This window comes from Eulemur rufifrons, chromosome 14 (assembly GCF_041146395.1).
Source record: "Eulemur rufifrons isolate Redbay chromosome 14, OSU_ERuf_1, whole genome shotgun sequence".
In the NCBI taxonomy this organism is placed as follows: Eukaryota; Metazoa; Chordata; class Mammalia; order Primates; family Lemuridae; genus Eulemur; species Eulemur rufifrons.
Genome location: NC_090996.1, coordinates 26,391,956 through 26,409,213, shown reverse-complemented (window position 1 = coordinate 26,409,213; position 17,258 = coordinate 26,391,956). Strand labels below are relative to the sequence as shown.

The 17,258-nt window shown below is 37.9% G+C and overlaps 1 protein-coding gene across 3 annotated transcripts in view; it reads left to right on the top strand.

Moving 5' to 3' along the window:
- The window catches only part of MRTFB (myocardin related transcription factor B), a 173,618-nt gene that overhangs the window by 127,011 nt on the left and 29,349 nt on the right, over positions 1–17,258 (top strand). For all 3 annotated transcript variants that reach the window (XM_069486905.1, XM_069486906.1, XM_069486907.1), the window contains 4 exons: positions 838–893; positions 2,346–2,421; positions 6,277–6,438; positions 7,669–7,847. In XM_069486905.1, coding sequence (XP_069343006.1) covers positions 838–893; positions 2,346–2,421; positions 6,277–6,438; positions 7,669–7,847 — 473 coding nt within the window. The remainder of the gene's footprint in view (positions 1–837; positions 894–2,345; positions 2,422–6,276; positions 6,439–7,668; positions 7,848–17,258) is intronic.

The window sequence follows — 17,258 nt, the reverse complement described above, 5'->3', positions numbered from 1 at the left end:
CCTGTGTCTGTAAGTGCAGGGTGTTATCAGGCAATAGTGGACATACATGAAAAGGATAGTGCAAAGATAAGTGATAGAAATACTGTCATAGGCGATGTTTTGGTAAACACTGCTGACCCTCACAATGGGATTCTAGAATATTTGATATCCTGGCAGTTAGCATATTAAAGAGTCACTCTGTATTCAGAGTGAGTCGCCTTGTGGTATGGTAGAAAGAGCATGAACCTTTCAAATTCAAAAGCTTAGATTTAAATCCCACTTTGACCACCATCTAGCTGTATAACCTCAAGGATTCACTTAACCTCCTTGAGCCTTCCTCTGTGCTGGGGCTTATACCTACCTTACCGTGAAGACCAACAGGAATATAATTATGATTGACCACAGAGCATAGAGCTAAGGCCCATTGTGGGTTCTCAATAAATGGGACTTCAGATCTGTTGGATACAGAGTGTCGTGTGTTCAAGGTTAGATCACTCCCAAGAATGTGTGATCTTTTTCCAGTAGCTTATATGGCCATTGAGAGCAAAGACCTGTTAAGGAACCATCAAATATTTCCCTCGGCAACAGAAATTTGCCCCAACTAGTGGTCGGAACTAGTCTGACCAGATACATGCATTGTCATTATGTATATAACTCTATTTAAAATGTCTACTTGTTTTATTTGGGAAGTACATAATTTTTATTCTGTAAAATTTGAGGTTTCAAAGAAGGAACTAGTAAATAAATGGAACTGTAAATGTGAACTAATAGGATTATCAACATGATACACTGTAACTGTGGGCTGAAGTCTGAACTCCTCTATTTATGCCGTGAAAACAATTTCTTTTCCCCTCACAGCTTTGAAGAGCCCAGCGGCATTCCATGAACAGATAAAAAGCTTGGAACGAGCCAGAGTAAGAAATTTTACTTTAAAATACTCTATTTCTCTCCTTTATTCTAAAGTACCTGTGGACAAGTAGCAATCTTATTCCTAAATATGTCAGTAGTGAAAACGTAGTGTATTTTCAGGATACATGGCAGAGAGAGTATTTACTGGGGGTAGTTTGATCTTAGAGGTTTGTAGAAAATACATGACATTCAAATTTTGTCCTTTTAAAACCTCAACTAGCTTTGTGTATAAAGGACAAGTCACTTCTTCACTTTCTTGCTTTCAGAGCATAACAATAGTTTTTGGTGATATAGTAGGGAAGTAATTATGTCATTTGTGACCCCTGCAGAGAGACACCAAGTGATGTGCTGACAGCAGGTATATAGGTGGTTTCCCTACTAGATCTGGATCTGCATTACCTGTACCTGTGACCATGAGTAGGAGAACTCGGCCAAATCAAAGAACATTGCTACATTCAACTTTGCTTTATTCCTTGAGATGGCGCTATCATAGTTGCACATTACATTGGCGTTTATTATTTTCTTTAAAAATGCCATTATGAGCTGGATGTTATGGCTCACACCTGTAATCCTAACAGTCTGGGAGGCCGAGGTGGGAGGAACCCTTGAGCTCAGGAGTTCAAGACCATCCTAAGCAAGAGTGAGACCCCTGTCTCTACAAAAAATAGAAAAATTAGCCAGGCATAGTGGCATATGCCAGTAGTCCCAGCTACTTGGGAGGCTGAGGCAGAAGGATCGTTTGAGCCCAGGAGTTTGAGGTTCCAGTGAGCTATGATGACACCCCTGCACTCTACCCAGGGTGACACAAAGAAAGAAAGAAAAATTAGCCTGGTATGGTGGTGCATGCCTATAGTCCTAGCTACTTGGGAAGCTGAGGCAGAAGGATTGCTCAAGCCCAGGAATAAGAAAAATTTCCCGGAATGTAATAATGATCTCTTAGAGTCTTATAAAATATAAAACCCATTTTAAAAATCCTACTGCTTAAATAGTGAGTACAGTTGTAATTAAGAAAATAAGATCAAGGATATGAAGTCATGAAAGAAAAGACATAAGAATTTTTAGGAAATTTGTTATCAAAGTGGATTCTTACTTGACCTACAGTATAGGTTTCATTGATTTTAGATATTTAAGTGATCTAAATCTTATGTTTATTGAAAACTCATATTCAAAATCATGAGTTTTTGACATTGCCACGTTTTAAAATAAAACTCCATAAAAAAAGTGCTTGCTTTTATATCAATATACTATTCAAGTCCCTGTAAGATTTTGAAGGCTGTAGTTTAAGTCATGCATTGGATAGTAGTTTCTGTAAGTACTAATTTCTACTCTTTTCTTCCTCTCAAAAGATACGACATAAAGAGTATACAATTTATTTAAATGGAGTACCTTGAAAGAAATTTAAAACCATGATAAATCATAAATAATGTATGAAAAGACTGTCTTGTCTTTCTTTAAAGACCGAAAACTTCTTGAAACACAAGATTCGGAGCCGACCAGATCGTTCTGAACTTGTCAGGATGCACATTTTAGAAGGTAAAGGTTTTATTTATTATTTTGCTGCATTTTCTCAAGAAAAGCAGTGAGAATTCCACCATTTCTGTTTATTCCCATTTTAATAACTTTTTACCCCACAGGCTGACATCCTCCAAATTGGATAGCAACATGAAGACCCAAAGCTAAAACATTATTTTAGATACATGGGGAAGGTTTGAGTCTCCAGATAACCAATTAATGGACTGACTCTTCCCCACCAGCTGGTACCATAGGTGTCTCTACCATACTGTTCTGGAAGAATACTTTTGGTCCAGAGGATTTCTGTATCAGTGAGGGGCATGTACCCTGCTCGTTAAGTCATAAAGGGAAGGGTACCACACCCTAGATTTCCAGCTACTTGGATCTTGTTTATGTCTACCTGGTGCAATGCCCACACCCAGCGTTTCTCTTTGTTGCCATTTGCAACAATCCAGCTTGATATGACCATTATCATAATGCCCCACCACCAAATGATCTGTCACCCAGCCTCACCACTCACGAGGCTGGTAGGGACTGTTCCATTCCATCTATGGCTAAACACATGGCTCAGGCCAGCATGTTACTCTGTCTGAAGACAGAGCATTCCTGAAAACTAACACCTCTACCATAAACTCCCAAATTACATTTTCTTTTATTGTTTTGCTTCTCTAATTTATGGAGCCAGACTAGGAGCTTGATCCTGTGATAGTTTTGGGTATGTTAAGCCTTGAGAAGATACAAGAAGAATCTGAAAACTTCTCAGACATTTATAGACAACTGTCAGGTAGGAAAGAAGATTTGTTCTCTCTGGGCCTAATGATCTAATTAGGATTAAAGTTACTACTAGAATTAGGTTGATATTACAAAGTATTAGATTATAGCTCAACATAGGGGCTAATATTCTGAAGGCCAGACGTGAAATCTTCAGGAGGTGATAGGGTAACTGTTATTAGAGAGATTCATTCATTGGCCAGCGTGCTACACACCAGAGACCCAACGAGTGAGCAAGACAGATGGATGCCTGCCTTTGTAGAACTTAGGGTCCAGTGGCAGAGACAGATAATAAACAAGGAAAACAAGGGGGAATTAGATTGTCGGAAACACTCTGTGGGGAATAAACAGGCTGCTGTGATAGAGAAAAAACACCATATTAAGAAGGTGGTAAAGAAGTTCCAAGTATCAAGTTGGTCTGTACAGGTCTTTTCTAATCTTAAAGAATCTATGATTATGTGGCTGTCCTCACTCCAGGGGCAGGAGGTGAGGGGTATGTGCCTTTCTGTACTTTGAATTGTGCTCTCAGAAGTCCACTGGACTGAAAAATCTTTTCCAGAACTCCAGTAGTAGAGTAGAGCAGCTACCAGCTGTCAGGGATAACTGAATCTTCAAAGAAGCAAGTTTACTGGTAAGTAACCGAGTAAATGGTTCCTTCTGTGCCTGAAAATATCTTGACCTATAAGGGACATTTCTCTTGTAACAATGCTGTCTGTTGCAGTTTGCCCTCTCACTGTAATAGACTGTATTAGTATAATTAAAATCAAGGCAAATACATTTACCTATCAAAAGGAATCGTATTTGCTTTTTTAAAAAAAGACTACCCAACATTTATAAAACCTAACAGTATATATGAATGAACCATAAGTGATGTTTAAGGACATCAATTCTCAAGTTGGGAGTTTTGAAATAAGAAAGGATGTCATCTTTAACTTTTAAAATATCTCAAAACTGCCCCCCAGCTGTATTTTAACATCAAACAATTTTTATTGGATTGAAAATTTGGCAGACAAGAGCCTAAATTATTTTCTGAAGTTCAGCCTCAGCCTTGTGGAGATGGGGAGGTAGTAAGACTAGAAAGAGAAACGTAACAAAGTGCCAGGCTCTACGTACATGCTGTGGGAATATTTTCTTTCCATACATACATGGTGCTTATTATCACTTGGATGGTGATGAGAGGGGGAAAAAAACAGAAGGCTATCCTACCTAGATCTTAATGAAAAGCATTGAAAAATCAACGTACAAGTGATTCTCATGGTCTAATTTTCCACAGCTATCATCTTCCTGTATGGTTAGAAGTGTTTTATCTCAAGATTGGCACCACAGTTGGTTATATAGAAAAACTATAAAAATCAGCTGGGCACACATTTTATTTTAACTTTTAGAAGTATACATTCATTGGCCAATATTTCAACCCAGGGCTAGAATCCTCTCTTTGGGGAAGGCTTTAATGAATGGAATTCACATCTTTTTTTTTTTTTGAGACAGAGTATTGCTTTGTTGCCCTGGCTAGAGTGAGTGCCGTGGCGTCAGCCTAGCTCACAGCAACCTCAAACTCCTGGGCTCAAGTGATCCTACTGCCTCAGCCTCCCGAGTAGCTGGGACTACAGGCATGCACCACCATGCCCGGCTAATTTTTTCTATATATATTTTTAGCTGTCCATATAATTTCTTTCTATTTTTAGTCGAGACAAGGTCTCGCTCTTGCTCAGGCTGGTCTCAAACTCCTGAGCTCAAGCGATCCACCCGCCTCGGCCTCCCAGAGTGCTGGGATTACAGGCGTGAGCCACCGCGCCCGGCCTGGAATTCACATCTTTACTGCACAAAGCACAGTGTACACCACCTACAGTTTCCACTTACGGTGCAACAAAAACAATAGACACTTGAAAAGCAATCTGAGCTTTAAAATCGTAGATTTTATGATCTATTTCCCAAATCTTTTATTGTTATTAACTACCCAAACTAATTTGACAATTATCTTTTTTCAATGACTCACCTTTATCACGTTTCCAAAGCATTTAACATAGGTTTCCAAGAAATAAATAATTTTATTTTGAAGTTCATTATTTTTCTATAACATTTCATTAAGTTATGCATTGACAGTAGCAGTCATAAGAGATATAAACTATTTCGTGGGCAATCAAGGTTGACTTTTGGCAAACATAGAGTTCAAATGGCGGATAGAGAAGTTGCACAGCTATACTATAGAGTAGCTCACCAGCCTTGAGCCTTGGGCTTCAGCCAGGGAATTCTGCCTAGAACATGAATAACATCAGTTAATCCTGAGCCTACTTAAGAGGCAAGCAACATTCAACTCAGAATTTTCGGTTAATACCACATCATTATTTTTAATCAATTATAAACATTTTTTAGTACAATGGAAAAAAGTATTAATGAGAGTTACCGGAAACACAAATAATTGACAGAATGAAGCAAATGAAGGAGTTACGATGTTTACTGTAGTTTTATGTCGGTTGTACCAACTTTATGCTTTTCTACGTAGATAAGTTGATTCTTCTTTACAACTGTTAATTACTATGTAATTGAATGTTCCTAACAGACACAAGGATATGTATTCAGAAACCCAAATTCTAATGACTGACTCTGAAACACACAGGGATCAACCCAAAAATATGAATTATAGGTTTTCCCATTGACCCCGCAAAAGAACTCATATCCTAAGAGGCAATGTCTCCCCTACCAGAACTTGACTTTCCATTGAAGCCAAATCCAAAGCTGTAAACTTCTTGAGCCATGGGCCACATCTGTCTTGTTCATCCTGTATATCCCCAATACCTAATAAATGTGAACTTGACCCTCCTACCATACGTCAAAAATAGCAATATACCCTTTTTGCCGTGTGGTCATGTTAATTTGAACCTGTGGGCATCCATATTGTATAGGCAAGGTAAAACTATCCAGGACTAAAAAGTACAAAATGCATACTGGAGCATTCTTAAACAGTCATTTTCTCCTTCCATACATATGTTGAGAACACATAAATATGTTTAAACCATTTTAAATTCAGTTAGTTGGTCTGAAACAACATTATGGAATAGATAATAGTAATTCAAGTAATGGTTAAAATTTTGTTTCCTCTTTTAGAAACATTTGCAGAGCCGTCCCTGCAGGCTACTCAGATGAAGTTGAAAAGAGCTCGACTAGCAGATGATCTGAATGAAAAGATTGCTCAAAGACCTGGTCCTATGGAGCTGGTAGAGAAGAACATCCTTCCTGTAGACTCCAGTGTTAAGGAAGCAATTATAGGCAAGACTCTAAAAATTTACTATTTTCTGGGAGAAAGAGAAACCCGTTAGTTTTAGATAAAACAAATTTAATTAAAAGGCCAGCAGCCATCATGAGTATTGTTTTCTGGGTTAACTAGAAATTAACAGTTACAGTGATTCTTGTTACTACTATATATTATAAGATTTGCATCTGCTAACAATTAACAGATTCTTGTTACCTCTGAGGTTTATATGTTCTGATTTCGTTATCACGTTTTCTCAGTTAAACTTGTATCACACTGTTTCTGTTTAATAGTTTTACAAACTATTTTTCTGTCTACTTATAGGAAATATAAAGAACAATAGCTTGTTCAATGTTAGTTCCCAAAGGTGAATAGCAAATGAGTATAGATGTATCCATTAAGAATGGCAATATCTGTCCATTTTTATCCTAGTCTTGTGCTTAGTTACTGATGTTTCTCTTTTTATTTCTGGCAAGATTTAGCACAAAAAAAAAAGGCATTTCAAGAATAATGCTACTTATTCAGCAAGCAATTTTAAAAAGTTAATATCTAATCTTAAAAACTATTGTAGTTTTCATTATTCCTGGGAACTTCATATTTTGCATTAATATGAGTTTAAAGCTTAGGCAGTTCGTTGTCAGGAATTCTAAGTAGTATAGTCAACTATAATTCCATTCAGTCCTAAAGAGATGGACCCCAAAAGGTAAGACATCAGTATAACTGGGCTGCTCTTTGAAGTGGGAACTTATCAACAGACACCCAAGCATAGTCCCATTTTTCCCATTGTCTCCTTTTTTTTTTAAACAATTGGATTCTGGGTCAGAGTCCACACGTTGCCTCTGGCTGATAGGTCTCCTAAATCTTAATCTATTGAGTAGGTCTTCTCCCTTCCCTTTTTTTCCTTACTGCTTAGTTGTTGACAAAACAGGCTTGTTTTGTCCTCTAGGATGTCCCACATTCTGAATTCTGATTACATTTGCAGCCCCCAGTATCACTGAAAACATTCCTGTCCCCTGTACGTCCTATAACTGGTAGTTGGACCCAAAGGCTTGATGCAGTTCAGATCTGATTTGTTTTTCCAAAGAATAAATCATAGGCAATGGTGTATTCTTCCATCGGGAAGTACATTATGTTCAATTTTTGTCAAACCGGCTCCTACATTTTCATGGGAAACGATGTTTCTCCTTTTTCATATTAAGCTTGATATTTCAAGGCCAACGTAAACGAAGAATCATTTCTTTTTTTAGGCGTGGGGAAGGAGGACTATGCCCACACTCAGGGTGACTTCTCATTTGACGAAGACAGCAGTGACGCTTTGTCTCCAGACCAGCCCGCGAGCCAGGAGTCGCAGGGGTCAGCCACGTCCCCAAGTGAGCCAAAAGTTAGTGAATCGCCATCTCCTGTGACCACCGGCACTCCAGCCCAGGTATTACCTTTCTGGTTTTGATCCCTAAACAGAGAAATAGCCTTGTTTTTTATGTGTGAAAGGAATAAAATTTCACTAGCAGAAAAATCTGAAAATGCTGATAAATTTAATAGGTTTTTCACCTGTAATCCAAAATACGGTTAAATTTTTTCAGTAGATTCTTAGATATTATTCCTACCCTACATGCATGTTTTTATGTTTTACAAATGGTTTTGTAACTTGCTTTTTAAACATCTTCACATACCGTAAAATTCACCTTTTTTTGCCATCTTAACCATTTTTAAATGTACAGTTTAGTAGTGTTAAGTACAGATCTCCAGAACTTTTTCATCTAGCAAAACTAAAACTCTGTAACCATTAAACAACTCTTCCTCCATTGCTCTGTGTGTCTAGCCCCCAGTAACCAGCATTCTACTTCGTCTCTGAATTTTACTACTCTAGGTACCTCAGGAAAGTAGTGATACGGTGTTTCTTTTTGTGACTTAGTTCACTTAGCATAATGTTCTCAAGATGCATCCGTGTCGTATCATGTGACAGGATCTCCTTCCTCTTTAAGGCTGAATGGTATTCCACTGTGTGTATATACTCACGTTGTGTGTATTCATTAGTTGATGGACGGTGTGGTGCATCCGTCTCCTGGCTGTTGTGAATAATGCTGCTACAAACATGGGTGTGCAAATATCTCCCCAAGACCCTGCTTTCACTTCCTTTGGCTGTGTATCCAGAAGTGGGATTACTGGGTCATATGGTAGTGATATTTTTAATTTTTTTGAGGAACCTCCATACCATTCTCCATAGCAGTTGTACCTCCCCAGTAGTGCACGTGGGTTCCAATTTCTCCGCATCCTTGCCAACAACTGTTATTTTCTATTCTTTCGCTACTAGCCACTCTAATGGATATGAGGTGATACCTCCGAGTGGCTTTGGCTTGCATTTCTCTACTCATTACCATCTTTTCCTGTGCTAGGGCCATTTGGTTATCGTCTTTGGAGAGATGTCTTTTGTCCATTTTTTAATCCAGTTATTTTTGCTGTTATAAAAGTTCTCTACATTTTTTAGATATTAATCCCTTATCAGATATGTGATATGAAGTATTCTCTCCTATTCCATGGGTTGCATTTTCACTCTGTTGATTGTGTCCTGGAATGCACGGTTTTTGGGTTTGATATAGTCTATTTGTCTGTTTTTGTTGCCTATGCTTTTGGTGTCATAACCAAGAAATCATTACCAAATTCAGTCTCATGGAGCTTTTGATAATTGCATTAGAAGTTTGTGTTTCTTATTTTTTAACAAGTGTTCATGTTTCTGCTGGTTTTAAAAGAATTCCTATGCTACACATAATTTGTTGTTTTTCATCTCTCATAACATTTTTGCCTTACTGAAATTTCAGTAGCGTTTAAAGTCAAAACTATTGAACAACTTAATAATGGGAGTGGTCAAGTTCAGCAGAGTTGTTGAGTTGGAAAGGAATTTAGCAATTATCTACTTTAACCCTTACACAAGAGGTGGTCTGGGTTCATAGGGGTACAGGAGTTTGGGAATTAAAAATGTCTGCATATTTTCTTACAGCATTTCTTCTCATTCGTGAACATTTGTTTGTTAAGAACAATGTCTTTCAGCATCACTTTCTTCATTGCATTTATCACCATGATCTGAAATACATTGTTTATTGTCTTGACGCCTACAACTAAAATGCGAGGAAGAGGACTTTGACTCTTAGGAGGACAAGAGCTATTTTGGAGAGAATGTGCAGGTGTGTGTAACATACAGCACACGGCCTGGTCCAGAAAAGGTACTTAATAAACACTGAATTGAATTAGGCACCCTGAGTGCAGACTGACACAGTGCTTGTGGAAGTTTCTGTTCTTCCATTTGAAAGTAGAGCTTAATAGCTCAGACTTGACAGAGGTAGTAGGGGTGGCTACAGTTCAGATTCTCTGTCCACGTTCACAGGCCAAGAGTGACTGTGGCCCGTCAGCTTTGCTGGACACTGGCCTGGAAGAAGGGTGAGGGTCAGTGACCAGCCCACGGTCTGAGCAGGCAGAAAGGGAGAGCAAGGGAAACCATCCCCTACTGTGTTCTCACACATTTGCTGTACCCTGGTTTTGAGCTTTAAAAATAGGGTAAAAAGAATGTCAAGTATGCAAGTAAATACCATTAAAAAGCAGCTCCACTTATCCATTTGGGTGGTGGTTCTCTACTGCTGTCTGAGTAGGTTAGGATGTCAGGCAGCTGTTAGCATGGCCTTAGCTCTTAGTAACAGAATTTTTGTTACCACGGCCACCTTCCTATTGATGGCTTCATGACAATCCCACCTGCACGAAAGATTATCATCCTCCTTTTCCCTATATTGCTTGTACTATTATATTTTTTACATTGGTCTCCAGCTAAGTTTATAAGTGAGAACCTTTGACCAGATGCAGTCCCGCCCAGTGGGCTAGCATTCCGGAATCCCTTGAAGGGAAAGAGGAATAGCAGTGTTTCGTGAAGAATAAATGTGGTCTGTTTACTGCCAGTGCAGTACAGACTAAGCCTTGGGTCACTGCTGAACTTGGAACTGAGTGGTGCCGCAGTTCAAGTTCTGCCTGCTACATGCGGCCCGTCAACTGGGCCAAAGGGAAAAAGACCCACTTTACAGACTGTTAACAATTAGGACTTAGAGTCAGGGATGGCGCCGCTGTAGCTTTACCCATTAAATAATTTCTGTCCTGTATGCCTTAAGACCTCTAAATTGTGTGTCCTTCACAAAATTCCCTGTATTAAGTGTTCTAATATTTATAAGTGGGGAATCTGACAAGGATTCTTACTATACTTTTAATTCATGCCATTAAAGGAGCATGTCCCTGGTAACGGTGCTATATTGGTATCACAGACAGGTAAGCCTTAGGTAGCATTGTAAATACATTGTAGGTGTTCTATTTTCATTTTTTAAATCAACTACAGAGGGAAACATTAAGATGTTGGTAAAATCTTTGGGATTTTTGTGTCTAGAAGTGACAATTAGGTTTTGTTTTGGCCAATTTTGTACTGTATTTTCACTGTTATCCAGTTAGTCTAGGCATCCCCATGTATATAAAATATATTGTCTTCCTAAATATATTAATAATTACTTTCACATTGGTAGCTCAAGGGGAAAGGGGCTTAACACATTGTTTCACATTAGATATTAAAAGATTCACATCGATTTCTTACCTTTTCGGTGCTCTTGGAGAAGAGTTACTATAGACCACTCCTCAGATTGGCTGTAGTGAACGACTAGTGTGATTTGTTTCTTAGTTTGTTTAAAGTACAGGAAGTGGTGGGGTAACATCAAATTTCTATGTAACTTCCTATACTTGTGTCTTCACAGGGAAAGGTCCACAGCCCATGCCTTAAAGAGCTTTGCCATAGATTTTACTTTGTTTCTTGTTTACCTGAGCCAAGTTCTTTCTTTTCTTTTCTTTTCTTTGTTTTTTAGAAACAGGGTCTCACTCTATCACCTAGGCTGGAGTACAGTGGTCCAAATATAGATCACTGTAACCTGAAATTCCTGGGCTCAAGCGATCCTCCCGCCCAGCCTCCCAAATAGGTGGGACTACAGGCACGTGACACCACACCCAGCTAATTTTTTTTTTTTTTTTTTTAATTTTTAGTAGGGAGAGGTTCTGACTGTGTTGCCCAGGCTAGTGTCGAACTGCTGGCTGCCTCAGCCTCCCAAAGTGCTGCGATTACAGGGGTGAGCCACTGCACTCAGCCAGGTTTTTTCATATGTCAATTAATCATCATTTTGTGCTATACATCTAATCCTACGGCTTAAACACATTTTTCCAGTTTCCCTGTTTGTTTTTTTGTACTTGACCTGATATAAAGCTCAAGCCCGTGCAGGGAATTTCTTTTAGGTTCTTTAAAAGTTGCATTTATAGATAAGAGAAAATTAGGCTTGAGATTTCTTTATGCCTTGCTTTACTCCAAAATGTCTTATGACATACAGTCTTCTTAATTCTTTTTCAGAACACACAGATACCAGAGGATTAAGTCCTACAGAAAGTACTTAAATATGAGAAATATTCTCTACAAAAAAAGAATTAACATGTTAGCATCTAGGTAAAGAACAGATCATTCAGGCACTTCTCTTGCAAACCCACAGCTAAAATGCTAATGACCTCACAGTATTAAAAAAATTCTTCTTTGAAATATGTATTTCTGTGTGGTCTGCAAAAGACTAAAACTGCTTATCCTTGGCTTTTTCTCTTTTTAATTCTGATCAAAGTATCGCTAGAAAGGAATTTACCAAAATATTAATGGAACACACATCACATACTAGAGCTCGATTTATTTTATGCTTAAGCAACTCTCGAACAATGGAAAGCTGTAGAAAATTAAGAATAGCCAGATGTGCACACTAGGAGCTGTTACAGTGGTCCTTTTAATCTGGAGACTCTTTTCTCTCAGCCATTTCTTAAGCCCTTTAATGAATCATTTATTGTAAACACCCAGATATTTAACTGTAACCCAGATGTTTAACTGTAAGCATGATCTGACAATTTGTGTTCATTTTCAAAGCCTAGTAGTGCTAAAAGGAACCTGGTTGGTCAGCTACTCTGAGTATTTTCAGGAAGATAAGCTTAGGAGACTTTGATAAACTATTTTTTTTTCATTGCATTAAGTAACTTTCAGATATATGATCTTTGCCAAATAATGCAGAAACCGTAGATTTAAGCTAACAAAGAGAATGAGGTCTAATATAATAGGTAAGCTATGTACATATATATTAAGTATTTATAATAAGTCAAATTGGGATTATTTATCAATGAAAGCCTGAATCAAAGACATTGACTCTAATTTCTACTCCTTCAGTTATGTTTTACATAACTTACGTGTCAAGAGTGCTCTGTCACTTTTAGGATTTGGATTTTGACTTGATTTCTAGCCTTAACTGTGAAGTTACTTAAAAGATCTATAACATTATTTCTTTCATTCATATAGTGTACTCAAGTATCATAACTCAGTTACCAAAAATGAATTAATAGTAATTCTAATACTAACTTACTATTCTCCTACATTCTGACCTATAGTGGTCACTTAGACTAACTTGTGAATCACCAACATGGTCACACCAACCTTGTAACAGACATTCCACATTATTTTGGAGAATATAATCTATTTTACAAAGTTGTCACATATTATCTAAGTTTTCCTAAAGTCAATCCACAGTATTAATGAAATTTCTATGTTGATCCATCTATGGAGTTACTACTACAAATAACAGATTCCTTAATGATAAGAGTAGGTTGATGGTAATCTGCCTGATCACCCCTTTCCTTTGTGGCAATATTTTAATTGTAGTAGTATTGGTTATAATAGAACTATTAGAAGTATTAAACTCACACATTTTGAGATTTTATGCATGTATTCATATGCTTAACACTGTCTCACAAGTGATGGAAAATGTCATTCTAAAAGATAATGCCCATCAACAAGACAGTGGAATAGGAAGGTCCAGGCTCTTATTCTCACATGGAAACATTAAATGAACTACAGACTGACTAAAATAACTTTATAGGTACTCTGGAAACCAGTCAAAGATCTGTGCCCTCCAAGCAAATGCCCAATTAAGAAAAAAGCCACATTCAAAAAGGAAATTTCATGGTGTTTTCACTCGCCCATGCCCACCCCTCCCCAGCATGGTCCAGTTGGGAAATTCCTAATCCCCTCCCCCTCCAGACAGCAGGGACAGAAATTGTGTGCAACATTCTAGCCTATGTGTGGTTCACCCAGGTGACTGGTTGGAAAGACATCCTGTACTCATGGAAGACTTAATATTGTTAATATGTCAGTACTACCCAAAGCAATCTACAGATTCAATAATACAATCCCTGTCAAAATCCCAATAATGATTTTTACAGAGATAAAAAAATCTCAAGGGACAACCCAAGTTGGAAGTCTCACACTTCCTGAACTCAAAACTTACTACAAAGCTACAGTAATCAAACTGTGTGGTACTGGCATACAGGCAGACATACAGACCAACAGAATAAAACAGAGAACCCAGAAATAAGCCCTCAAATATATGGTCAAACGATCTTCAACAAAGGTGCCAAGACCATCCAATGGGGAAAAAATAGTCTCTTCAACAAGTGGTACTGGGAAGACTGGATATCCACATGCAAAAGAATGAATTTGGTTCTTTCCCTAGCATCACACACAAAAATTAACTCAAGTGGACAAAGACCTAAATATAATAGGGGAAAGCTTCATGACATTGGATTTGGCGATGATTTCCTGGATGACACCAAGACAACAAGGGAAAACACAGATCATTACATTTCATCAAAATTACCTTTTGTGCACAAAAGGACATTATCAAGTGAAAACCAACCCAAAGACTGAGAGAAAATATTTGCAAATCACATCTGATAAGGATTTGCTATGGTTTGGATGTTTGTCCCCTCCAAACCTTATGTTGGAGGTGGGGTTTAACGGGACGCATTTTGGTCATGGGGGCAGATCCCTTACGAATAGATCAGTGCCCTCTCTTGTGGGTGAGTTCTCCCTCTGTTAGTTCCCCCAAGAGCTGGCAGTTAAAGAGAGTTTGGCATCTCCCCCATCTCTTGCTTCCTCTGCAAATCCCTGCTCTCTTTCTCCTTCTGTCATGAATGAAAGTATCCTGAGGCCCTCATCAGATGCAGACTCAGTGCCGTGCTTCCTGTACAGCCTGCAGAACCATGCCCTGAATAAACCTCTTTTCTTTATAAATGACCCAGCCCCAGGAATCTTGTTATAGCAACACAAAACAGATTAAGACAGGATTAGTATCCAGTATATGTAAAGAACTCCCATGACTAAAACCCCCAATTCAAAAATAGGCAAAGGATTTGAGTAGATATTTCAATAAAGAAGATATGCAAACATCTAATAAGCACATGACAAGACACCCTATCACTAACCATTAAAGAAATGCAAATCAAAACCACCAGATACCACTTCATGCCCATTATGATGGCAGCTGTCAAAAGAACACAACAGAAAATAAGTTTTGGATGGATGTGGATAAACTGAAACTCTTATGCAGTTAGTAGAAATTTAAAATGGTGTGGCCACTATAGAAATGTCAGTTCCTCAAGAAATTTAAAATAGAATTAGCATTTGATCCAGCAGTTCCACTTCTCAATATATGCCCAAAAGAATTAAAAGCAGGAATTAGAACAGACATTTGTATAGCCCTGTTCATGGCACCATTATTCACAATAGCCAAAATGTGAAAGCAACCCAAGTGTCCACAGATGAGCGGATAAACAAACTGTACACACGCACGTGGTGTCTCTCTCTCTCTCTCTCTCTCTCTATATATATATATATATGTACGTAGGAATATTAATCAGCCTTTAAGGAAGTTCTGCAGTATGTACATCATGGATGAACCTTAAACATTATGCTAAGTGAAATAAACCAATCACAAAGGACAGATAACTATGTGGTTCCATTTACATGAGATACTCAGTTAAAATCATAGCAGAGAATAGAAGGATGGTCGCCAGGGGCTGGGGGGAGAAGGGAATGGGGAAATACGAGAAAGTCTGGAGATGACAGATGGTTACAGAACAATGTAAACATGTACTTAATGCCATACACTTAAAAATGGTAAATTTTATGTGATATATATTTTACTATGTTAAAAGGCACACTTAAAATGGGATACATGCAAACCAAGTACACCAACTGAATGTCCACTAGATTTTGTGCTACGAAATTCACTTTTTTCACTTTTAATGTTTACTTGTTCTCAAAATGCTTAAAGCTATATGTTACAGAAACAAATGGTCAGTACTAGGTGATACATTTTAACAAAGCTAGAATTTTACATAAAATATTCATCTATTAAACACATAAAATGTGTTGGTTTATATTCAACTCATTCATTGTTCATTTTATTTGTCTGTGGATTAGAATGTGGAAACAATATTTAAAGAATATTGCATTTTTAATTTCTTGTTTGCATACTGCCATCTTAATTAAGAACTCTGCTGCATCCTAAATTGAAAACACATTATAGATTTAAAATCTACAATACAAAAAAGCTTTGTTTTTACATATCCTGTCTCTATCCCTCAAGCCAGCTTAAAGAAGTTCCAAATGAGAAAGAGGAAGTTAGTTACCCAGGAGCAATGATTGGTCTTTGGCAAGTGCGCCTTCTGCAGAAGGAACCAGTGCAGACAACTGAAGTGTTAGGTGCTATTTTCTCTCTTGTAGCAGAACTTTCCCGTAGCAATTTCTAGTAAGAGAAAAGTCAATCTTTAAGATTGAAAGTGCCTTCTTTTGAGTTTTTTTCTTTTATGATGTAAAATTAAAGAACTGGAGATCATGAGACCTGTAATAGAAACAGTGACCGGGATCCAATAAGACAAAACAAAGTTTGCAGCTTTTTTGTTTCTTTGGGAAAATGAATCTGAATCATTTTGAAATTAAATTTTCATAGAACATAAGGTGAACTTAGGTCTGTGTGGCAACTTAACCCTATTTACATAGTATTCTTTTAAGATTTTAACATACTGCTCAATTTTCTGTGAAACAAAATAAGATTAAGTATCCCATAGGGCCTGGATACTCTTTTAATCCTTTTTGGAATACTGTCATCTCAGAACTCCTAATATTCAAATTCTTTGGTAACTTTAGCTACTAGAAACCTAACATCTAGAAATGATCTAAGTGGAGTTTTGGTCCTTTCCCAGGAACAATAAAAAGGCTGGAAAAATGTAGAGGAGTTTAGACATTTCTCCCGTTTCAACTAGAATTTATCTTCAGATGAGGTAGAGTTAACAATCACTGTATTTCCATTGGGTTATTCTCGTGTTATGCCAGGTTCTGTGGTTTTCTGGGTAGCAAAGTCACACTGAAATACTGAAAGAGCTGGTGAGTGTCAACAATCAAGGCTGAAGTCTGCTAGGTGCAGTCTAGAAATACAGGCAAAATGTTTTCATAAATATTACAACTGATGCCACATCCATGCTCCTGCATTATTTTTCACATTATTAACACTTACTGCTCTCAAATTCATCAGTCAGAGGGGGCTGGACTGGTGAAACAGCTTGACCAGGTTAGCAGAATTTATCTGAAAAGGAATATATGTAGTTCCAAATTCCAACATTTGATTCTGCTTCATATACCAGTTATATAACAGCCAACGAATGTTTTTTCCTTGTGTGAAAATCAACCCAGAAATAAGTACCCTCATTTCTGAAAAATATGCAAGGCAAAAGGAAAACAATTAACATCACATCCAGTAAGGGAGTGATCAGCTAGCATCATCTTTCACGCTAAGCATGAGGCCCGGTTGGTCAGAGGTTCACTGAGGAGCCCACCATCGCAGGGCTATTTGGGGACAGAAGTCTGCCTGCAACGTAGGTGTTGCAGCTCTAGGATGAGCCCTTTTCC